Genomic DNA, 26457 nt, shown 5'->3' with positions numbered 1-26457 from the left:
GGGAATTTCGACCAAATAGACATTTTTTAAATCTGAAGTGGTCAGCAATGGCCTGTCTTTTCTCTTGTTAAATGCTGTGATAAATACCTCTTTTCTTTCTCTCCTGGGATTAAAGCTAGAGTAATGCTGATTGATTCTGAAATCTCATTTACAGCAGATAAATTCCCAAAACACATTCTATAATTACAACAATAAGAGAGATCTGTATTTCTGTCCTGCCCGGTAACACTGGGTAAAATTGTTAAAGATTGTTAAAGTCACTGTGGCGACACATAGACACTTTCCTAGCTAACAGTCAGACACCTACTTCAATTTTTTGAAGAGAAATCTTCTACATGAGAAAGAAAACACCAAAAATAGTAAGACCAGCTACTGGGAACATGCAAAAAAAGGGCTCAAAAAAAAGTTTGCAACAACCATCAATAAACATGCAGTAAAGTTTTAAGGCAATAGTTTGCACTGTTCCAATATTTATTATTGCAAAAACAGGTGCTTTTGTTTTATAATAATGTTTTCCTAAAATCTTAGGGTAGAAGAAGTATTTTAGAAGTATAATCAATATTCTGCTTTCTGAAGCCTCACTGACAGCAAATTCAGAATTGTCTTATTTTCAACCAACATTTCCACCTTAGAAAGGCAGAAGCAAAAAAAAAAAAAAAAAAAAAAAAAGGCAGAGCTCTGAAGAACCTGCTTGTAACTGCCTTGAAGAGCACCTCACATGGGGCTGGTGCGTTGGAAACTGTTTGCAAACAGTTCTCTAACCAAAACCTAACTTGTTTGTTCTGTAATGCTGAAAACACCATGCTGTCTTTTCAAGAAACACAGATGCAAAAGAGTGTCAAATACACAAATGGAAGAAATGCATTCTCACATGGCGTTTTATACATCTAAAGGATCTTGGCAAGTGGTCAATCTGAAAGGTACTTCTAAGGGTACATTTCCAATGATGCAACATCAACATAATTTAATAACATGAAGAGCTACTCAAAAGCGTCCTTGATATGCAAATAGTTTACTGGGGAAAAGCTGAAACTGTTTAAATAAATGGTTTCATAATGCATTGCTTCTGATTAAGGTGTAATTAAAAATATAGCAGCTTACTTGTAAATTTTAATTTCCAAGGAGCTAAACTGATCCCTTGATGTTACACCAAGAACTGCTCCGTAATTTCCCAAGCAGAAAGAACCATTACAATCTTGTGATTTAGACTGCTAGTTAACATTAATTTCCTACCAGTATTTCCATTTCCAGCCTGTATCTTCCCACCCCCAGGCTGCATTTTTTTTTTGAACGCTCCTTGCCAAAGAGTACACAGGTGTTTCTAACACTGAAATTGGAACCAACCCTAAGACTCAGAAAACTGTCCACACTGTAACAACGTGCAAAAATTTGCAGTATGGATTATACTTCAAAGCATTGTGTAAACTTCCCATTCATAAATCCATGACATTTCATATGTGCTGCTTACAAAAAGTATGGATGCACAAATTTATAGTTATGGTCCCCACAATTAACCACCTGAGCTTTTTCGTCAACTACCCCAGGCACTAAAAAGTACCTTCTTACAGGAAGAGTACTTCCTTCCAGCAAGAAAAAAATTTTGTACCATTCATAAAAAACATTTTTAAAACAATGGTTATTTCAACTTTTTCTCATCTTTTTTAATTTCTATTTTTGTATATGTTTCATAAAATACAGACAATACTACTACAGTAGTATATGTATAGAAAAAAATAAGCATATATTAGGGGTATGTGCTCAAAAACTTTTTTTCTCTTGGGGTGCATGATCAAAAAAGTTTGGAGACGACTGCACTAGACGGTTTTAAAAACTTAAATGGCAGTTGCACAATTTAAGATAAGGAAATCTGAACCAATTAAAAAATGGAATTCTTACATACAACGTAAAATATAAACCCTTACTAGAAAGTCCTGCTGCTATTGAAAATAGTTTAAGTAAGAACTAAAAATAAAGCTTTTCAGAGTAGCAAAATTTCAATTCATGTATTTTGGACTTCACAGTAATCAAAAGCAGGATAATCCAGATAAGAAACCTGCCCAGAGACAAAAGGCAGACAAAATAACTCGCTCTGTGAGAGCACAAAAGGAGAAGTCACTATCTAGACCTCACACTTCCCGACAGGAAAATACAGCACAACCTTAAGTGAGTCAAGTACAGCAACATCAGTTCTATTTTTCTGGTGGCTAGTGTACGTCTTCCCCATTTAATAACCCAAATCCCAGCTTTCTGAATTAAAACAGCCTTCTATTTCTGTCTATACAGAAAGCAATTTAGAGGTTTTTAATTCCCTTGGCATCAAGTAAGAGAAAAACAATATATTCAATGATTCAACCTCATAGGCAATTTCTTATTTACTGTTGTGTCATAGGTATAAACTGTCATCATCTCAAAGTTAACTAAGAGCATCATACCATTCAACACCGTTTTGTTTAATTAGAACTCCATCTTTAGATTAAATATCAATTTTTAAGATTTGTATAAGCATACAGAAATTAAGCAATGTGACTTTGTTAGTCATCTAGAGGCTAACACCATCTTTCCTTCTCACATACAACCAGACTCCTGCTCTGTATTTTTCATTTTGTGCTTTCATTTATTTTGGAAAGCAACTTGGAGCATTTTAAGTTGCTCCTAAGAAAAAGCTTTGGTGACTTAGCAGTCTAAGAAACAGCACGCTGATATATGACTGATGGAATGATAAAAACGCTAACCCCAAGTACTCAACACCAAGAAACAGCAGGGTAAAATGTTTTACAGTGAACATCTAAACCAAAAAGCTTTACCACAGCATAGTAAAACTAAGTTCTGAAGTAAATGACTATATTTACTACGGTATCAAAGAAGTACTCAGAGTACTGTTGCAGTCACCAGAGCAAAGTAATTACTAGACTTGTTAGGAATGGTGTCCTTCTAAGCCATCTATTTAAAGATCGTTTCATCATCTACCACACACGAGTTGACTTTAACTTTTCCCAGGAAATGATGCTCCACTGAAATCTACGCTAATTAGTACATAGACCTAAGGCAGGTATAACAGGACCAGTGCCTATAGACAAAGAAAACCTAGAATCACTTTTCCGAGGAGCAATGCATCTCTCAGTCCAAACCAAGTTCTCTCAAAGTCGCTAGATAATTTATTCCCCAGAGAACCCTCATTAGTGTTGCAAAATTGATGTTGTTTATGAAGAGACAATTGCATTACTGGTAAATTAGATTTCAATTCTCCTGTATAAACGTACTATACAGTTTGCCCATTTCCTTTCATATATTATACATTCCATAAAAGACATATATATCTTAACTACTGTTGTTTGTTTGTTTTTTTTTTTTTTCTCCCCTCATTTCCAATCACTTGAAATTACTTTAAAAGCTTGTTTGATAAAGATGAAGAAATTCAGTCCTAGTAGAATGCTGTTTGTTTCAGACCAGAGCATCTCACTAAGGTATGTGCTAAAAGATCCACCAGGTTTCTGTTACTAGACACACTATTTTTAATTGTACTACAGCCTCACTTGCTTTGACAGAAACTATTGCAGATGCCTCATATCTCCAGTTTAATTACAGTAGTTTTTTGAAAAAAGAAAATAGACGTTATTGCAACTTGACACTACAGCTAAGAATGGTTCTTCAACAAACCAGTTTCCATTTCAGTCATCTAGAAAACTGATTAAAGATTGCAGTGTTTTTTTCTTTATACTTTTCTTTTACATGTAATCAGACTTGATAGTTTTCCAAAATTACCAAATACTATAGCGTTAAGATACAGGGGGAAGAAAAAACTCCCCAGAGCAAAGTCTTATATGACACTGGACTGTATCGGGTTTCAGTATCTTTTCAAAAAATAAATGCAAGAAAGCATTGTTCTTTCTTAACTTTGATGTATTTCAAGAAGGAAAATGCTTCATGAAAATTCTACATTAAAACACAAACTATCCACAAGGAAGATTCATTATGAGTATTACCAGAAGAAACTGCTTTAAAATGTGAGCATCATCATAATCTGAGATATGATCTCAGAAGAGTCAATACAACTCATCCTTTACATTCAAACAGCATGCAGCTTCTATGGGAAATTTATCAGTATGAGGGATAAAATGAAAAATATAATTATTCTTTTTGTGATGGAGTATTTTTGCATAAAACTGCCCAATCAATTTCCATTTTATATATTATAAAAGCATTTTTTTTTAAATTGAACTTTTAAATTTTGGTTTGATGTTTGAACGGAAGCAATGCTTTCTGCTGTTTTGTATGATCTAATTATTTGGCCACTGAACAGATGTCATTCCATCTACTAAAATTCATAAACATTCAAGCTCTCAAAGTTAAACTGTGAATGTCATTTTATTAACTACAATTTTAATGAATTATGTCATTAATGACTTAAGAACTGTAAGAGGCCGATCCTTGCCAAGTCCTAAAGGGAATAATTTAATTAAATTACAGAGTATTTCATTATACAAGTGACTTTGACTCTGTAGCATGATGAACAATCAAACTAGACACTCAGTGTCACAACATACCATTAAGCCAAGTGCTTCAGTGTCAAATGAGGAACGCTCACTCTCTCCTCCCTTCATCCAGCAACACAGACAGGAGAGGAGAGGAGAAGCACAGATGATTTCTGTTAATACTAACACATAAAATGGCCTTCCTTCCAATCACTTGCCGCTATTTGCGCATGCACCAGCATTCAAGCCACATGCCATCATCCCTGCAGTAACAGTGCCAAGCACCGGTTCACCAGAAAGTACGAAACTGAGGAGGAAAAAATGTATTCTTAATATCTTATATGCACTGAGCATCCATCACTTTGTCAGATTCGTGTCTTGATTGGGGGTGGAGAGTGGATATCACAGTATCCTACTTAACACCACATAGAAACCTACAGCAGGGCAAAGACTGGAAGGGCGGAGGGAACATGACAGCACTTAAAACACAGAAAACATAACTACTTTATAGTGGATAAACAGGTACTGATGTTCAAGTCTGCATAAAGTGAATTGATATATGATTGCTGTTTAAAACTGTAAACATAAGAAACACCTTACACACTTCTGTTTCTAACTTAAGGCACAAGTTTTATTTTTTCAGTCTCAGAGTTGAAGGAAAGAATGGAAGGAAACCTTTTGTATCAACACAAAGTAAATGCGTAGTGGAATTAAGGAACACAACATTCGCTAAAGAAAATTCTCAAATGCGAGTATGCACTTAGTAATTTTGCTTCGTTAGGGAATCACGGCAGATTTTTTTTTCACACCCAAGAATGCAATAATTCATTCATAGTCATGCAGCAGAAATTATGCCAAGGAAAGAACTAAGTCTGAAAAAAACTGCAGGTTCACAATACTGTGGGGAGAAAGGGCTGCTGTGTAGAACAATTTGCTATGCCCATCCCTAAACAGAGCAGAGCAATAGCCTACAAAGCCTTTAAATAAAAACACCAGTAAAAAGAAAAAAAGTCACAAAAATCTTAATTTCAGCCATTACTTGCTGCCTTTTGAACACATCCAGCTTCTCATGAAAGGCTTTTCTGTAAAACCTGAGGATACAGACTGCAGCAGAACAAACCTTGTCATCCTGTAAGCCTGAAAAAATAGCTGAAAACATGACATTTTGTCTTTTCCTGCTCCTAAAGAACTAACTTTTCAGGGTGAGAAAATACAGGATTGGCAGGAGGAAAAGAAGAAATGGGATACTGCCCATCCTCCTCCCCTTCATTTTAGATTTCAACGAAGTCCGGTTACATACAGTAGCATGATAGAAAACAATGCAATTTCTTGTAGTATTCTCTACATCACTCACTTCAATCTCCTGCTTTAATCCTGTCAGTCCCCCTCTCACTGACACATTTGCTCTTATTTTATCTACCGCTAGTCACACCTCTTTCCTACTTCACTAATCTGCTCGTTATCAAATGCAAAATACCAAGGGAAAAAATAACCTTAGGCCAACAAATGATTAAATAAAAAGGATCACAAAGATAAGCGGTCTTATATAAGAACACAAAAAAGCATACATTGGCAAATGCTCAGGAACATACGCTTTTAAACCTCAGGAAAAAGAGGACACCAGCGTTCCTTCTTTTCTCCAGTTTGGTTACAACATTGGTGCACTTACGCAAGTAAAACTGCCTTTCTACCTTATGTGACCAAAAGCAGAGCATTACTTCACACACAATGCAAGAGGGAGGCCTGAAGAATGCCTGTTGTATTATCCCTTTTAAATAATATACAGGAATTTACTACGAGTAATAGCACTAAGAAGCCAAGTAAGAGAGAGCAAAGGACTGACCAGAATAAGGCAAAAATCCTGAACAGTTAGAGCTTTTTACTGACTATTCTTTTAAGTCTATGGCAGTAATTTATTTACCTAGTAGTTTTCCAAGGCTTTTTTTTTGTATTAAAAGTAGTTCAAAACATTATGTCCTGAGTTAACCACTAGTATTACACTGTAATACTGTGACTTTATGTACCTGTGCGATGTTCTGTGTGAATTTATTTCAAAGACTTTGCAGCATTTTATTCTACAGTTGATAATTCAACTGCTTGGTTTAGACTATGTTTAAGGTACAATAAAAACCTGATACAAGTACTTTAAAAAAAAAAAAAAGGAAAAAAATCATCTATAAGCCTGCAGTTGGGACAGTCAAACAGGCCCCTGTTCAGAACCTTGCTGTCCTCTCCCACTACTCTGAGCATAAGCTGCTTTAACGAATGGATGGTTACTTCTCACTTATTTGTACTTATGAACTGATGGTGGAAAACATGCTGAACCCCTACGGGGCACAAATGACCACTCATACTTCTGTACCCCGCTGCACTGCTGGATTAAACACCAAGTCAGGAAACATTTACCAAGTATAGCTTTCTGGTCTCTCTTCTGAAATAGTCAGTGTAGAGAAACTTAAGCTAACTCTTAGTGACAACAAGCACCAAAACCTTTATGAGTGTTCCAGCACATTTGACATGATTTATTTCAGCAAATTAGAGCCTAGTGTGGCTCTTATGACACAAACGCTCAAGTGCTGGATTACAGGTAACACTGCATCTTTATATCTTGTCTCAACGTTCAGAGCATATATGCTATGTGTATTAACTGTGAGGGAATGAGGAAAACCTCCACATGATGATGTGTCCAAGACAAATAAACCTAAGGTTAATCCACACAGAATTGTACAGAAGCGACCAGAGAAAAGAAACTCATTTCTAATCTACGAGTCTGTGTGAACTATACTATTCTGCAGCAGAAAATGATCTCATCCTTTTCCCCATTTATAACTGAAATAAGGACATTTATGCAATAAAAGATACAAAGAAAATATTTCAAATCTGTATGCATGGTAGTATTGAGCAAAAAAAAGAATAAGGGCTTGTTTAGAAATCAAAGTCTTTTCAGTTAAATTCATGTTGTGGTCTTAGAACCTTCCTAGACTAATTTGCAGGGCAGATTTATTTTAATGTGAAGCTCTACAACTGCCTTAAAGTGATAGGCAGATGTATGGTTACTGAAGAATCAAGTCCTAGTCCTGACTCAACGTGCAGATCACTACTGCTAACACAAAGGAGACAAGAGAAACATGTCTGGGAAAGCACTGACCTTTAAATTAAATACATATAAAATATCTGAAGTAAAACCAAAATAGGCCATTCATAGACAAATGGCTATATAGAAGTAGGAAATTGCATCAGTTTAATTGTGCCAGTGTAAGAGTGTGCCTTGTGCACGTGCACACAGGAAAACAAAAAAGGAAATATTAAACAATCTTCCTGCATGCAAGTTTTTTGTTGCTATTTTTTTTTTTTTAAGTAGTTGCATAGCTTTCTTGTCCCTTAGAGGTAAGAAGAAAATAAGAAGAACGCAAACTATTGAAACAAGTGAGCACAGTCTTCTAAAAACATGGAAGAAGAAACAGGTTTCTCCCCGTAAATGACAAGTACAATATTTTCATTGAAGGATTATCAGTTCCATTTACTCCAGAGTGCCATACCTGTTGAAGTTAATGTCTGGATAACTAGAATACTCGGACTTCATCTTCGCATTGCGACGTGGAAAAGTACAGAAGAAAGCATTGGCCAGAAAGCTAGCAATCTGTTCTTGTGACATGGTGATGGAGTGATTCATCTTTTGTTTCAGTAGAGGTACTGGCTACCAAGTGGGAACAAAAGAAGTGAGGGGGAGGGAGAGCCAGGAGAGAAGTGAGGGAAGGAGAGAGAAAAATAATTAGCTTACCCATTTTAAAAGAAAAAACAGCAGCACAAAATTACATTTGTTAAATTAGAGCAAGAGTAATTTAGGCCATCGGTGAACCCTTTAATCAGCAGCACCATTAAAGTCAAGAACAGTTTATTCAAGACAATTGGGAAAAAGCTTGCTTGACAAACTGCAGATTTCTAATCAATAATAAAAAAGAGACCAGGAACACACAACTTATCAAACAAAACCAAGGGAAAGAGAGGACAAAGAATAGACAGGATTTGCAATTCCTGGGCAATCTTAAAAACTGAAGTAAAAAAAAAAAAAATGCAACTTTGACAGTTGTACAGTTAAAAACCCCTAATGAATGTTTTCAGTTACAATAATCAAGCACTGTACTTTACAAAGAAAGGTGGAGGTCACTCCACAGATCATCCTATGACTTCAATATTTTTTCTGTCCTCCCTGAACTATAAAACAGACTGATAATCTTTGCAGGAAGTATAGGATCATTGATTCTTTTATAATCTGAATGACTAAAAAAAGCACAGCTTCATTTTGGTCTTCACTTTGGGGTTTGACTCTAGTTTGGATTTTTTTTCCAGTTTAAATAGAAACAAAATGGGAGGTGGGGAACAAACCTGAAGCGTTACACATCTTCCGTTTTATCAGGCTTTAGTGTCCTGATATGGAATATTCCCTCACCACATTCAAGGTAGTTTATTTAAAAACAAAACAAAAACAAACAAACAAAAAAGCAACTAAAAAAATGCACCTCTATTTACCAAGGAATCAGTAACAATTATGATAAATCCACTTGACAGAAGGGAGAGAACAGAGTTCTCACCTCTTCTTCCAACACTCCTAGCCTTCGCCACTAGCCTAGCTCCAGCAGAGCTGAGCTGCTACCTTTTAATCCTTGCAGTTATGAATACAGAAGCTGTTGCTAATTTAGACTGTTGAATACACAGCCCTGTTTACTCCAGAACACAAGTTTTCCTTCATTCTTATAATTACTACATTCACTGCATCTCATTCTGTTTTCTGCCTATTTAAGTAACAATCTACCTTATGATGTCTGAAATCACACAGGCACGGGGAGGGGGGGGAAAGAAGCCTGAGATGCTCTCAGCTCTATAAGCCTATAAAAATAGGTTATGCTGGACAGTATATTCTACTGGAACAAGTTTAGCTTCATATAAACCAAAAATGAAGTCTGACAAAGTCCTTAACCATTTATTAATGGTTAAGAACTGGCTGTACTGGATAACAGTACAACATCTTTATAATAGGCGTTACTACATGAACTTCTGAATCCTGTGCGTTACTTTGTGTTCAGAAACTTCTGGCAGTCTCAAAAAATTCTCCTACCAGTGACCAGTCAAAAAAAAAAAACAAAAAAAACTTCAATATTCATATTGTTTGAAATTATCTACCTATTGTAGAACACCTTCTGCATGAAGTAAGAAAAGATTTACTTGCTCCAGTTCAACAAAAATCAATGTAGAAAATTGTGACAAAGGAGCTTACAAATTAGTCCTAACCTTGCCAGTGTGTTGTCATGCAACCTCACTTATTTGATTAGTTCTATTCACTTCAACGAAATTATTCACAGTAAGGCTTTTATTAGCTTTACAACCCACAGAACTGATTCCAGTAACAGTAACAAAGATTTAGTTAGGTTTGTATGTGCACAAGTTTTGCAATGCTCTATGTAGAATAAAGTATGCTCCCACAGAATGCTTTATGAAAACACTACTTCTGTGTTTCAAAAAGTGAAAATCAGGTGTTTCAAGCTTATTCAAGTATTTCAGTTGATAAGTGTGATTCTATTATATTGTTACAGATGTGTGTCATCCATTCTGTTCCCTCAGCTTCATCTACATTCAATACAAAAGCTATATTTTTATTAAGAATATAATGTAAGCTTGATCTTTTGACCCTAGCCATTAGTTTCAGTTTGCAGAAAACCGGTCTGCCAGAGAACATTTAGCTAGCTATGTTTACTTACCTGTGTGCAGATACTAGGGAGACAAAGCGCAAGCTTGACCATATCAGGAAGAATGGACTGGAACAAATGCTGGGCCTCTGCATCTTCAAGAATCTGTTAAAAAGGGAAAAAAATAGATATATTTTTAAGATAATAGATATATTTTTTAGATAATTAAAAAAATCTCAGAAATAACTGTACAAAACAAGTTTGTGAAGACAGGATCCATTCAAAAGAAATGGAAGGAAAAAACAGGTCCTATTAGCTTAATTCAAATCCGTAGCATTTATTATCATAGTACCTCACTGCATTTTACTTTGCAATAATCCACTAAACTGAAATATACAAACTATTCTCTCTCTCTGAAAAGTTGCATGTCATCAAATGCACTATGAAAGAATCTTGAATAGTTAAGTTTGATTCTTTTCAAAGCAAAGAGCCAAATTCTCCACTAATACAAATCACTACATAACCACTAAAGCACTGGCACGGTTTGATTTACTTTCATATTCAGGCCATACACTGAGGCAAGCACCTGTGACATTCTCCTGTTAAGGACACAAAAAACACACTGGGGCAGACGATGGTCCTCAGCAGCAGCAACAGAAAATGCTCTAAGGGCATGCGAGCCTGGCCACTCTGCTCTTCCCCCCCATCCCATCACGTTCCCCCAACATCCACAGCCACCGGACTACTTTCGTTAAAGGGTGCGACCTACGTGGTCCCTCAAGTTCTCCCATGCTGAAGCTGCCACCTTGCCAGCCTCTTCCTGTAACCGGCTTCCCAAGATGGAGAGACCGCAACTAATGATGCTCAAACAGGTACGCCCAGGTTCCACGAGGTTTTTCAAAGCTTTTACACTCAAGACCTGGTCACACTAAGCCCCTCTGCCCCATTCTCAACTGCTTTCCTGACACTGCATGGCCCGCAGCCTGTATGTTTGGCAGTTTTGGCAAATCCAATCTGGTTATCAAGCCAATGCAGCCAGAGAGCTGCCAGCAATGAGTCCAGCTCCCTCTTCTAAGTTGCAAATGCCAGTTCCAAGCTCAACCAAAGGAAATTAAGATGCCTACTTTCCAACACATACTGTTCCCCATAAAATACAAGCTGAAAATATTGTTTGGAGGCTATCAGTTTCAGGTCTTCCAAAATCATTAAAATAACAGAAGTATCTCTGCTCTAGTCCATCCCATTTCAAGTGATATAAAATGCTGAGTGCTCAGGAAGTTAAAAAAACAACCAACAAAACAAATACTCAAAGAACAAACAGCACATGGTGTGGGTGTGTGTCTGTATGGAAGAATAAAAGGATATTTCCAATACCTATGTAGTTACTTCCCATACATTACGTATGCTGCTCAGGGATACATACGTTTTAATTGTAAATTGAAACGAGAACTTACAAAGAACAGCGAACCTAAGAAATCTGAAAATCATTCAATAGAGGAGGAATGCAAGTAACTTTTTTTTTTTTTTAAAGACTAATAAATATTTATCTCACTTCTACTGCTGTTGGCTACATATACACTTAGTTTTACACAGAATAGGTCAGATATTGAAAATTATCATCTAACCGTTATCATCATCTGCTCTAGCAGGAAACTTTTCCCTGTTCTTAGGTGCGATGTTTTTAAGTGCCAGAAACAAACCAAATATGCATTTAAGGACTGAATTTCAGATCTCAATAAATAAAATGAATATGTAAGTTAAATCTATTCAAAAGATGACATTTAACCTCAGATGTCCACCAGGCTGTCAAATTCTGATATTCTCTCCCCTTCGGGTAACACTTCCTCTCTTTTAGAATTGACACACAAAGAGTGGCTGCTGTGCTTTGCTGACTGCCACAGACTATACAGTATCACTTATCTGGTGACACATTATGGCACTTGACTTTGTCATAGCTGTCAAGGCTTCAGCCTTCTCTTTATGCTTCTTTTAAAACAATATAACAATGGTAGGAGACGATTTCTTCCCAAAGCAGAAGCAGGGCCAGCAACTGTTCAGCTCAGCTCTGATGCAGAATACATAACTAGAAAGTTTACTTTTTAAAACTCTGAAATGCTACTTTTCATTCTCCTTGTCTTCCTAATGTTGTACCGGAACAGTCTCCTTTCTAAATTATTCCCATACACAATTTTTACTAGACCTCCACTAACAAAACCATCAAAATCGCAAGCTGTTAATGCTCAGAAGCATTTTCATTGGACTTCAGACAGATTATTCCTACATTGAAATGACAAATCACTTTTTGTTGCTATTCCTGCATCTAAATGACAAATGACTTTGTTGCTGCTGCTGTTGTATTTTTTTGAAAGGACTGTCACTGGATAAGTCACTTAAAGGACCCCACAACTTAAATACGACCACTACGAGGGCTAAGCTCACAAACCTCACCAAGCAACTGCCAACTCTACCCTTCTCTAATTGAACCAAGCAGCCCAAGTGTCCCTGTTTTAAATGCTCCCCTATTTAGGCACAGCTCTTCTAACTTCTCCCAAAAACTTTCTCCCTAAAAACAACTCCTTGGGTGCAATATTCAGTCCTGTGCTTCTCTTGAGGCGATGAGCCATTACTGAATAGTGGCATTAAGTCAGAAACACATAGCCTTTCTCACCTTTAAGTTCCTAGAGAACCAAGTAACTTGAGTCACGGTCACAGTGACTTTACCTTTAACTTTACCTTTTCTGCCCACAGATTCTTCCTTTGAGGTTTCATAGGCAGAGAACACCTGAAAAACCCTGTCTGCTTCACCCTCATCCTCTTGACCACCAAAGCAGCATACCAGCAGCTTCGTAGGCCACCCACTCTAAGTGCACGTTCTCAGCTATGCTCAGTGCTGTGTGGAGCCTGGTTTTCATCTGTAACATGCTTCTCAGATGTAGAAAACAGGAAAAGAAAAAAAAAAAAAAAGGACAGTCAGCCATGGAAAGTAAATGGACTCCAGGATGTGGAGTGCTGACACCACAGCTACATCTGACAGACATCCCAGGATGCAAACACCAGCATGGGAGAGCCCTGCAGCAGCACAGAGAACACCTGGTGACAAAACTGAATACAGATTTATTTAGAAGGAAACCCTCTTCAGGAAGCAACGACTTGTACTGATATAAAAAACAGCATATTTTAGAGTTGTATTGCATATTCTACTTATTTATTGTCACTGAAAGAGGGATGTGTCATTCTTCATCCTCAAATACACACACCCACCCCATGTTCTTGAGATCCTTCAGCTTGCTGACCCAACAGGAAAATAACCTGGGGGACCTGTCTTCCACTGCACTAGTAAGTCAGAGCAGCCTACCAAACAGTCATGCATTACCAACGTGGTGCAGGGTGGGTAAACAGAACCAGGCAGTCCACTCGCCACTGGGCTACAAAGCAACTCTTCACTGAAGAAGCAACGTTCCAGTTAGTGCAAAGCTGTTACAAGAAGAATCTCACTGAAGAAAATCTCGTAGTACAGGGACACCTGTATTTATTCCATAATGTGTTTTTAACTATATACAGTCTTTTTTGAGGCTGCAACTATGAGGAACTATGAGTCCTATAAAGGACTGAATTTCGTTTTTGAATGCTTAGTATTTGTTTTATAACTTAAGGAATTCTAAAATACAAAATGGTTTTCAAGAGTTTTTGATGAAAAGAATACATTAGCTACCATAGCAATTTTGTTTTTTACACAATTGATCGTTTTCTCCTTTCCTTATTATACATACATACCCTCTGCAGCTTCTTTCAGGGTTTGAAGCAAAACAAAAATATATTGTTGACTTTATTCATAGTCCTCCAATCAAGCAAAAATTATTTAGGAATGGAATAAGAGCAGGGGTTACCTCCAATGAAAAAGTACATGTAATCAGAGTTACAAAACATGAATTGCCTTTTTCCAAAGAAATCACTCGGCGATTTCATCAGTATTTGCAGTGGAGTGATTGACTAAACAAAAATGACTTAGAGCTCCAATTCCTAAGATGCAAATGGTTCAGCAAGCTGTAGCAGAGGTAACAGCTCTTGGCCAAACTTGCATTGCAATTTTACAAAATGAACATTTATAGAGCAGCAAAGAGGTCTAACTACTGCTGTAAGTAATGGCCTCTTGTCACTATAAACTAGTCCTCCAAAATGTAACGAATGAGCATGCCTGACAGTCCCAGCAAGAAGGATCTGAGGTAGCATGGGTTGATAGTGATGGCAGAGTTTAAATCTAAATCTGACAGCTCATTAAACCAAACCAGCTACACATACAGAACACAAACTCGGACACCTCTATCTATCACATGGGAAGCTTGAATAATCAAGTCAGCAGGCAAAACGACATGCTAAGACAGCAACAGCTTGATGTTTTCAATTTGTTTTTACTTCCCTATATTAACTTCAGCAGCAGGACAATGACCACCTGAACCACATTCTTAAGGACGAAGGGGAAAAACAGAGGTCAGATTTCAGACTTGATGTCTTATTCCCTAATTCCAATGGATTTCAGCCTTCTTTTTCCTTCCCAGCTGTCATAGTGCTGCCTGTACTTTCTTAGAACTAATTTCAGTTCCTGCTTGTAAATGCGCTGTATAATCAGCTACTACACTGAATTGCCTTTCCAGTGAGAGTTTTCCTAATTGCTCTCATGTAAGATCTCATAGGGTTACAGGTGGTAATGGCCTCCTAACTAATACATTAGACAAACTGGGTAACTTCTATCTACCATATTCACAGTAATCTTACTCTCCTGGTCTCAGAATTTTTTTCTTCACTACCTTCAATTTGTCTCAAATAAAACAAACTCTGTATATATTTACAAGACATTAAGATCTACACATCAAACACTTCCAAACTGAGAAACCTGACTGCAAATAGAAGTGTAGCATATAACGTATATAGTTTACCTAGACATAACATTAATATATCTCCTTGTCTTTGAATTGCAGACCTGAAGGAGGTAAGTGAACAAAGGAGTACTAGTCACATTTTTACAAAGAGAAAGACTAGCTCAGTGCCACATGCAAGAAATCTAGTATCAGTCTGAACCATGAAGCCTAATACAACTCACAATGGTCTTCTGAATAAAAGTTTGATCAACCTTTGTAATTTTGCAACTTTGGTGAGGATTACAGAGTAAACAGAAAACTGAAAAAAGTGAAAACTAATTTGGGAAAAAAAAGAATAGGAACTTGCGTTTAAAGGCTTAATTTCTTAAAAAATTAAAAGGAGTATTACAACCTTTTTTTCCTGTTTGTGACCATTTAAAATGTTTTTCCCCCATTCAGTGCATAGACTATCTCCCTTCCAAAAGGTCCTCTATTGCTGACTTGAGAGAAAAGCTGTGTTGTGCACTCACTCTTCTACAAAATATTAGCTCCTGTCCACGTTTTGATACTGTTCACAATTTCCATTTCCCACTTTTTTTTTTTAAAGTGTATTCCACAAAATACCCTCCGAGTCATCCTGAAGTGTCTCCCCTTAAGCTAAGGCTTTCCTTTGAGATGATGCTTATACAAAAACTTGTGTATTTAAGCAATCATGTAACGGATCCTTAGTGTACTATGTATAGTACTTAGTGTACTATGATCCTCAGTGTACTATGTATAGTACTAGTACTTAGTGTACTATGTATATAATACACTATATTATATAGTGTACTATATTCCTTTCCTCTTAATTCCTGAGCACTCTACACTTATCTACTTGTTCTCCTCTGTCCCAAATAGAAGTCAAATGCTTTTTGTTCACTGTTTGTGCAACACTTAAACCTGGCTGAGTCTAGATCCACGACTAAAACTCTTCAGTGCCAACAAAACAACCAAGCCATTGTCTATTATATTCAAGCCTATTACCAGAATTATAATACCAGAATTATACTATTCAAGTCTTTTACCAGAACGTAAAACAGCCTCAGATTGCCAACCTGCACTGCCTTTCTTACTCTCATTCTTGTCATAAGTACTTTTAAAAAATCAGAGAATCCTGAAAGCAGACTTTCTCAAGAGGTTATTTGGAACAGCTGGGAAACAAAACAAAAAAGCCCAAACAAGTTCTTATTAAGTGACTTTGAAAACTAGTATATTAACTTAATATACATGAAATAAAAAGCTTCCCTAAGTCATACTCTCTGGAAAGTCTTTCTTCTGGACAGAGAACAGATGAATTCTATTTAAACTTGTCATGCCTCCACTACTGGCATACCCTAGACACCTAGATAGAGACATTAGGCTGCAGCCCACTGACTTGTATGCATATGTACAACAGACTGTTGGCCATAATGAAAAATATTATACATATAAACAAGGTTGAAACCTTGAAGCAAAGCACAGGGGAAGAATAGATGAGGGAGGGGGCAGGGAAACCCTAATGTTTTACTTTAGTTCCTATTTGATTAAGTTAATGAACTTCTACAACTCCAGGAAATAATAAACTCTCACCCGCCTCCTTCAGCTCCCTTACAAAACTAATTCAGTAGGAAACACACTTAGCTGTCAAATCCATCTCATTTTTTGAGCCCTTGTCTGATTAGAAACCAGAGCAAGGACAAAGTAATCTTTGGAGAGAGGAGGAAAAAAAATAACACAGGATTATGCAGAAAAGAATCTTATTTGAGAAGAAGAATGCTTCTGACATTTATCAAAACCACAAACTGACACTTCAAAAGGAAAAAGAAAGACAGCTTACAAGGCAGAGGTTAATTCATTTTTGTTTATTTTTTTTCCCCTGAAGGCTCATTCACGTCTTCTGCCAATCCAGCCCTGAAATGCTCTCTCAGGTGTATCATCCCTAACAACTGCAGCTTTGCTCTTAAAGCTTTTCAACATTCTAGATAAAATCCAGTCATTTATGAGAGTGGAAAAAAAAACACAAGTATATTTATTTTTGTATCTCCTTTTAATGGTTTTAAAAACCCCGTTTATACTTCCACCATACTGGAAATCTAACCTCAACCACGCTCATTGGCAACGAGTGAAACCTCCATCCCAGTTCTCCCCAGGCCACAAGCAGGCTCCACCTGCACATTCTTGAAAAGCAATTCTATCGTGAGCAGAAGTGCCACAACCATGTCCAAAGCAATGGCAGACTCCTGGGAGGAAGAGTCAAATACTGCTTTTTAAATGCTCCTGAGGTGGGAAGTACGAAGTACCAAAAAAGGGCTATGGCCTTGTTTCTACAACAGGACTATAACACGAGGGAAAAACCTCCATCTTTCATCTGACTGAAAAGATAAGGATAAAATAGATAAGTTTCCACGTTCATTCAAAACTTTTACCTCCCTAAAAAAACACTTGGGCAGGGGGGGAAAGTTTACTACTGCTAAGATTTTGAAAACATCTGCTAAGAACTATACTGGGGGAGCATGTAAAAGTTATCACCTATTTAACTACAACTATTTCAGAGAGTATCTCAAGAGTTTTTTTTTTTTTTTTTTTTTTTTTTTACCACCACCATTTTTTTATTTTAACTGCTCCAGACATTAAAAATCTAAAGGCATAAAGCATCTAAGGAAAACCACAGCAACCAAAAGAAGTTTCTTTCATTCATTTAGGATAGCAGGGTAAAGTATGGATAAATAATAAATGTAATCTAATGGAAACGAAGAAATTTTTTCATCAGCATTCTGCCCTCAAACTGAAACAAAACAATTAACAGAAGATAGACTTTAAACCCCAGATCTTCGTATTTATTATTATTGTTATTTTAAACAGGAATGTTCCCAATAAAAGGGAAAAACTATTGAAGAGATCTTAAGGAGTATCTTTCCATTGTCTCAATGCATTACATATCCACAAACACTTTAGACTTTATAATTAGAACTACACCTGGTATATGTAGAAATTCCTTCCCTCCTAATTCTGAGTCTATGCAATAGTCATTGTGATAGTGCTTATAAAGCACCACTTCAAAGATACTCAACTGTTTTACTGGGAAGTATAGAAAACTAACAATAAGCCTGTAATTCAGTACACATTGCCATTTCACCTCTACAATGCTTAGCTACTAACATTCTGAATGGATACAAAATGCATATTTCCCTCTCACCCCAGAGAGGCTTACATTTTTTACAACATGGGGACAAATTCCTTTCTGGTGCTGTGAAGAGGAAACCCTTCTCAGCACATTCAAAAAGACGTTTTCAGTTTAGATTTGAAAAAGGTAGGCTGATGTAATGAAAATTGTTTGAAAACATCTGGACTAAAATGAAATCCAGTGAAGAGCAATGGATAGGCTATTTTCAGCCTTGGGACATTTTGTTTCTTGCTTAAAAGCCTACCTTTGTAATGCTGACATCTCTGTACAATGTTCACTTCTGTTAGTACTGTCAAAACAATTATAAAAATGATTAATCAAAAAACCAGTCACCAGAACAATTTGGTCCTTTAAAATTCTTTCTGTTCCAATACCTCGGATTACAGCAATCATTTTCTTCCAGCAGGTCATTCAAACAACAAAACATACAGGAAAGACTGACATAGGTCCTAAGACCTGCTAGGAGTCAACAATAGCGTAAAGCCTTATTAGAACCAAAAATCTCTTAGGATACACATATACTAAACAGTAGTAGTTTTCTTAACAGTGTAATCCTTTTCAAAAAAATGAAGGAAAATCCAGAGCTCAGTCATAATCCAACTACAGTCAAATCATCTTCAGATATCTTGAATTTATATATTCTTTCTTAGAAGAAAAGATGGAAATAATGTTTAAAAAAAGGAAGTATACTTTCCAAAATTGCCCAGGTATTTTCTAAATTTTCTTAGTCTTAAATTTAAGGTTATTTAATAAAGCTTAAGACCACAGGCTGAGGTTCTGTGGTTGTGAAATTCTGCAATTTCAATTTTTCAATGGAAATATTTACTTAAGAGCACATTTCTTAATTTCATTCTTAGCAGCTCAGTGATCTCAAAACACAAAGTAGAGAAGCAGCAGACAAACTGTCAGTAGAAAAATCAGAGACGCAAATTATAAGTTCTCAAGCTTTTAATATGCTCCCTTGTACCTCAATTACTTATACCTGACATTTTCTAAAAGTAACGAGTTCATGCCAGATGCACTAGTATACTATGTGGCAACACACATTCAAATGGGAAACCGTACTTCCATCAAAACATACAGTAAACATCTTGTAGATTTTATCCCAGGTTTTACTAGTTGTATGCCACAATTCAGCATAACACACTTGCTACATTGTTTAGAGTAACATACCATGTTTCTCTTCCATTTCTTTGCATCATTCCCAAATACAAAGCATAAACTAATAGAAATAAGACTGCTTGTAGAGGAGACCCCTGCACCATTCATTAAGAACATCCTCCTATATTCTAGAAACTGCACAGAACATCTACGGTAGAAAAAAGTGGTAGCTTACAAAGTATGGGCACATTTCCATATGAATGTTGCTAAGCCAAAATTTGGACAGTAAGGATTTGTGCAAATGTAAGATAATTTGTAGTACAATGAAGATCTTCAATTTTTTCAAGAAAAGGAGAAGAGCCTTTTGGAAGAACAAAACATCTGTAATATGGATGCATGACATTTACAGAAAATAGAAGAGACTATATCTATACATTTATATTTATAAATTTGCCTACTTGTTACATGTTTATCTTTAATGAATATATCAACTTGATAAAGTTTATAAAATATTTATAGAAAATTTTGAAGAGTTATTGGTCTTCTAGAAATTTACAGACTCTTGTGCATAAAAATAGATGACAATGAAGCCTTACGCCCTGACTGTTCCAGACTTCCAAAAGGATCTAACATCCAGAAGAACGATCGTCATGTGAGTTTTAATGGAAAGAAGCAGGGAGAAGTAGGACTCCTTTTCTAATCCTGGTTCAAAATTAATTACAGTTGTAGTTTTAAGACAATGCTTTTTAATAGCCCATATCCTATAATAACGTAAAAGCACAAAGGATAAAGAAAAATTACAATCCATTGCTTCAATGCGACAACTGACCTTGTTTCCTCCTACATAGCTTTGCACCAGATTTTAGGATCAGCTGAGACTGTGCCATAAGGGAAAAACAAAACAAAACCCACAACCTCTAATAGCCAGTTTTAAGGTTTAAACCAGCGAGTCGTTGCTTATATGGGAATCAAATACGTAGATCCTTGTTATTACACAGATTGATTGGCTTCAAACAGCTTTCCCAGAAGACAAAAAGACCACAAAATGTCCATAAATTTTCACTGCAAACATACACATGCTTTTTGTACATCAAAACCCAAACCCAGCCACTGAAAACTGAGTTTTATGTAGTGGAGAAAGAGAGCTTCTTTGTAGAGATAATGATAGTGTATTCAATTCAAGTCTTCCTACTTGCATCAAGTAGGCACAAGGGGTTTAAAGTTCTGCAGCAAACCTGAAAAAACTAATTTTAAAAGGCATGAGCACCTTCAAGTGATGCTCACTTAAAGCGTCAACTAACATAACTATTTTGTCCTTTTAAAAGCAAGTAGCATAGAGATTCCCATGTCTTTCTGTCAGCAACATCTCATATTGGTGTTACACCACAATGCAGGCTGAATGCCAAGGCCACTTCTGCCTCTCATCCTCAACCCAAAGTGAGAAGAATGTAAAAATGGACAAATGTCCATCATATCCCCAAACCTGTCTGACAGAGATGAAGAAAAGATGCCTAGCAAAGTCTAACAGCAAGCAATCAGCAGCACTCCCTCAGCACACCACCATTACTTGTAGTAATCAGTGTTTAAAAAATGCCCAGAGACCACCACAGTATCTGTGCATACGCTAACAGGACCTCTGTACCAGGGATCTGCGCAAATCCTTTCAAAACCTGATGTAAACCCTTAGCATCTTCAACTTCCCCTGAGACAAGGAGTTCCACAGCTTTTTATGCAGTATCTAAGCAGGTAATTCCTTTTGTCCATTTTTGAAATCCACACCTGCTAGGAATATTCGCGCAGTGTCCCTTAACTGTTGTAGTAGAGGAAAAAATGGTCCTTTCTTCTCGACTGTGTTATATTCCTTTAGGACACCACTGTCGTATCCATTCCTCACCTCCCTCTCACCTAAGATGAAAAATAAGAGTCCTAGACTATTTCAATGTTCCTCATATGGAAGCTATTACATATCTATAATTCATTCCTGACTCCTCTCATTATATCTTCTCCGTTTCCCAGACACAAGCTTTCCACTGATAGGATCAAGCTCAAGGAGTCCAGACAAACAAAAATAGTTCACCTTGTATCTGTAACATCTGTAAGAGACAGTATGACACATTTTTTCAGATAACTCACAGAACTCAAATGAGAAGAGCCTATAACTTAGATAACACGCAAGGTAAAATTATAAAGCATATTCCTTTGTTTTCTGACACTACAAATAAGATGCAAGTGCCATAGTTATCCTCCAGGTTTCAAAGGACTTTAGAAGTCTGAAATTAAACAACGTGGACAATCAAAGCTCCCATTGTTGCTTCGTTGCCTGAAGAGTTCCTTTTCGAAACTTTAAGCACCTTTCCTGCATATTTTTCCAGTAGATTTGTTATTAAGTATTGCTGCTAAATCTCCCAAGTTTCAAATGGGACCCAATAATTCAATTTCATGCAGTTCTAGTGCAAAGGACAAAAACAAAACATGAGGCTGTTCACAGACGGGTTCATCTAAGACCAGTTCAGATTTTAATGATGACAGTGGTTCTATGTCATTAAGTTCCTGAAGCTTTACAACATAAGTGCTGCGGACTTAAGTTCTTGTACACTACAAAACTAAAATGGATTTTTTTTTTTTTTTTAAAAAAAGATCACCTACTAAGGAATTTAGGCACTATGTATACAAAGTCATGTAACTTTCAGGTTTAAAAACACTCCCCTGTTCCTGAAAGAACAGAACAAACGTAAGCCATAAGAGGAAGAACTCATGAAACAGCCTTAGTAAGAATTATGCTTTTGCACTAAGAGACTTTAGAACAATGCAATAACAAAGAATGTCCAGAACAAGCAAGTCCTAACTAAAGCAGCAGGCCACGTGATCATCCTAAATGATAGACTCTCTTTTTTTCCCTTTAAATGAAGTTGCTACTGCTAGAGATTAGTATAAGGCTTAAGTCCTGAACGATGACTTTTTATTTCCTGCACTCTGGAAAGAACAAAAAAGAGTTTGGACTTGCCTACAAGCGGAAGGGCCGATCTACAAGGGAAAACAACAACAAAAACAAACAAACAAAAAAATAACCTACTATAGTACATAGCAGTGTAGATTACAAGATTGTCAATTTATTACGTGCTATCACCATTCACGTAAACAAAGCTCATCCACACACACATTGGTGTGGGTCTCAAGACAGCTGCATCCACAGCAGCTTCCTCACGTTCCCTTTTCTGCTTGCTGTTCATACTTTCTTCTCTGGTTTCTAGTTAATTTCTGGGAAAATGATGCAAGGATGACTTTCAAATGACAAAATTTTGCAAGTAAGATGAAAAATGTTAGCACTAATAATTCTCACCCAGTAAGTAATAACTTGAATAAATCCTAAGCCTGTTTGCCAATATTAACAAACAGATGGAAGAACAAATCAATATGACTGTGCGGAAATTCCATAGAGGACAACAAAACTGTCAGGTGTCTGAAGCAAATAAGCCACCGAGAGCTTGATGCACATTACTGATGGGTACTATGAACTTTTTAAAAGAAACAACAACAAAAAAACACCACCAAGCCCCCAAATTTACTTTACTGTACAAATATGAATTCTGCATTCAAACATTAACTGGCACAGAAGTTTTTTGAAAATAGCATGAGGGCTCCCTCTTCTGACAAATCTTTGTAGGACTGGTCCACCTCTATTTGTCAGGGTATGTATGCATGTTTCATTATTTTTTTTGTTTGTTTGTTTTTTGTGCGGAGAAGAATTCGGAAAGACTTCTATTACATTTTAAACCCAAAATTTGAAGCACAAAGAAGCAAAAGATGTCACAAAATCCAGTCTCACTGTTGTAGATAAGTTTATGCCTACAAGGTCAAAATGCCTAGTTTTCCATTTATGCCCCAAGACTGTAAATATACACAAACCTTTGGGATAAAGCTTGGCGAGAAAGGACAATGAACTTCATAAACATATCCAGCCAGAAACACATCAAAAGAAAAAGTAACCACTACTGTGCTGATACCTGACTTATTTTTTCTCCCAAATAACAGTTCTTTCTGTAAAACAGTATTATTAAATAAAAGAAAGCTTTAGCCCGGTGCTGCTTGGGTATTTCAAAGCAATTAACTTATTGGCTTTATGTGACAAAGTTGAATTGGTTTGTGAAACTTGTCTCCACTGAATGAATTCATTGTATTACATTTTGTTCTACAGACTCCTGATCCTACCAGCTACACAGAAGACCAAGTATGGTAGAGAATCATAAGAGGAGGAAAATACCCTTCCTCTTGTGTTTGAGTTCCAGGTCTAAAAAATGAGCTACCTTTGGAAGACTTCCATTAGCATACTGTCCAGAGCCATAAGTGGCCCACCTTGCAAAGTAAGCGTTAGAAAAAGACAAAGATGCTCAGCTCAGCTCTACACCACATGCTGGGGTTACCTCTGGATGCCAGGAACTGCACTGCAAGATGGTGAGGGAGAAGGGCACTTGTTTTATTGCATATACATTTCTCCATCAGCTTCAATGCACTACTGAACTCTTGTTGCCATCCAAGAACCATAGGTGTTGTGGTCAGGCCTATAGAGCAAGCGATGGCACAGGAACCAATTAAAGCAATACAGTCTGCATGAAACCACCAGGCTTTCCTGGAAGCTTCCACCAAGCCACCCAACAAGTCTGACCATTCAAAAAAACTTCAGCAAGACAGAAGAGTCCACTTCAGGAGATTAAATCACTCTTTTACTAATTCAATATGACAGATTCAAAATTAAGTGCCTCTATATAGCACAGGACAACAAAAACTGTGAGCTGACCGCTCAAACACCATCAGTCTTACAGGGAAGAGCCCTTCTTTCTAGACCTTGCTCTACTCATGTCAATTTGTTTTTTGGTACTGAACATGCATTTTAGTACCAGACAGTGGAAAAAAACGTGACCCACACCTACACAGCAGAAAACCTGGGTCACACACACAGTATTTATTTCCCATTAGTTGAGAAAGTTCAAAGTATTTCATCTTATAGAAAAACAAGTCCAAGAAACTAGTAATTACTATTATTAGACCAAAATTGATTTGAATCTCACAGGTAGGTTTTTAGAAGATTGCCTATTTTGTCTGTGTAACTTGGAAGGAAACTACTTAAAATATGAAACACAAAGTAAGAAAAAGCCACTGATAAGAAAACTTTAACGGATTAATAGATGAGGTGAGCTGTGCCCAGAACTGGAATAAATAGTATCAAATGTGGTTTTATAATTCCCCAAACACAGGCCCATTAAAGTGCTATCTCAACATAATGGCCCAAATGAGGCACCAAAATACACACCACTAGATTTGTGGACCCAGTTCCCTTCTAAATCAGGCGACAGAATTCTTGGTTAAAAATGTATTAGGAGTTGACAGTGCCCAGGAATACAGATGTTTGAGGCTCATAGACCGTCTTATCTCTTTCTTTTAATACATATTTGCGACTATTTCCCACAACTCTCTATTGGGCTGCTCCACCCTTTGCCTGATTACTTGAGCCAGCTTTCTTTTCAAGCAAACCATTCAACTTCTGGTGAGCAAATATCACCTGAAATGCTTTCCCTCTTCCCTCAAAACCATGGGATAAAAAAAAAGAAAACACAGGAGCCAATGGTAAGCCCTTAATCATTAGCTCCCAAATACAAGAACTCCAAAAGGCACACTCCACTACAGCTAGTGTATTCAGGGTATTTCCAGAGAGGATCTCACCTTCTCACTGAAAAGCTGCTCAGATAAGCAGACTGTAAATGCTTTGAAAGCAGATGCCTTATTGATTTACAAAGCTTGAAGAGTTCACACATCTCTTAATAATAGAGATTTTAAGCATCTTTCTGCATGTTTCCCCTCCACACATCCCCTTCACTAAACTCAATATATTCAACAAACAAAGCCAGGCTATGATTTTGCTCCTATAGATAAGGGGCCACTATTCTATAGTGCTTCACTGTTACTCATTTAATGTAGTGCTGCATGCTCTTCAAGTTAGTCTAAAATTCATGTTTTTAAACTGTTTTCCTCCCTTCATCGGGGAGCCTCAGAAGTAAATCACCATTCCCAGGTGACAGAAATTGCCTTTTCACTCTTGGTGAAAGATTTGATGCCCGATAGACAGTTTATTTCCCTATTGCTCCTCTCTTCTCTGAAGACAGCTGATTTAACTTGCTCTCCCTGCCTGATGACCTCTGAATCTAATCACCCCTGTTTCTGAACTCCCAGATACACGACAAAACCATCAAGACAAGCTCAGATGCATTCGTAACGATATGGTGCAAATCTGACCATTCCTGAGAATATTTTTAAATATATCATTTTAAACAAAATGACATGCTTTAAAAACATTTTGTAGTAATTTAAATATGTATTCTTTGATAACACAAACACGAATAGTTAAAGGCCAACTGAACAAGCCAAGTTAACTTGGAGTAGTACAAGAGGCAACAGGAGCAAGAGAGGCCAAATGTCTACAATCTCCATCACAACAGTCTGAAAAACACGGAGGGAGCACTAAACTGGCAAGATGGGCCAACACAGTAGCTCTCATAGCCAGCAAACATGAGAGATACCACCAGCATTTCTGTAGCTACCTTCTGTCAGCAATAACATTGCATGCGAAACAAAACTCCTGTAAAATAGCAGTCCCTATCAGCAACAGAAAGAGGCAACAGAAAGCACAGTCCTCTAATCACATGAATAGAGCAGACATCCGTTTTAAACATATGTAATTAACAAATTCACTTCAAATCAAATTTAGTTTCCACTGAACCTAAATGCTACTTAGCAACCCCTTACCCAAAAAACAAGCACAGGTACACAACTTCTGAGCTGGAAAAAAATAATATGCTTTCTATTACATCTCATTTCATCTCCCGTACTGTATTAACTAGCCTAGTTTCTGATCATCAGTCAGGACATATACTAAAAGTAGCCCAACGTGCATTTGCCACCTACTACTCATTCTTCTATTCCATTCTTTTCTGAGAAGCTAATACAAAATCATACAAACCACTGCAATCTTTCAAGAGTCTTCACAGTTTAAATTAATCATCCCAGCATACAGCCAAATTTTAGCGCTAGACCACCAAATCACAGTCTATACAAACATCACTGTAATGCAGCATTAAAGTTGTTTA

At 36.9% G+C, this 26457-nt stretch overlaps 1 protein-coding gene across 2 annotated transcripts in view; it reads right to left on the bottom strand.

The window, feature by feature from the left end:
• The window catches only part of PARG (poly(ADP-ribose) glycohydrolase), a 65252-nt gene that overhangs the window by 24823 nt on the left and 13972 nt on the right, over positions 1-26457 (bottom strand). For both annotated transcript variants that reach the window (XM_035538457.2, XM_035538468.2), the window contains exons 8-9: positions 10229-10321; positions 8012-8169 (exon numbers count right to left, since the gene is read on the bottom strand). In XM_035538457.2, coding sequence (XP_035394350.1) covers positions 8012-8169; positions 10229-10321 — 251 coding nt within the window. The remainder of the gene's footprint in view (positions 1-8011; positions 8170-10228; positions 10322-26457) is intronic.

The sequence above is a fragment of the Cygnus atratus genome, chromosome 7 (genome assembly GCF_013377495.2).
Source record: "Cygnus atratus isolate AKBS03 ecotype Queensland, Australia chromosome 7, CAtr_DNAZoo_HiC_assembly, whole genome shotgun sequence".
In the NCBI taxonomy this organism is placed as follows: domain Eukaryota; kingdom Metazoa; phylum Chordata; class Aves; order Anseriformes; family Anatidae; genus Cygnus; species Cygnus atratus.
Note: the sequence above shows the minus strand (reverse complement) of the source record. Positions and strands in the feature narration are given on the sequence as shown.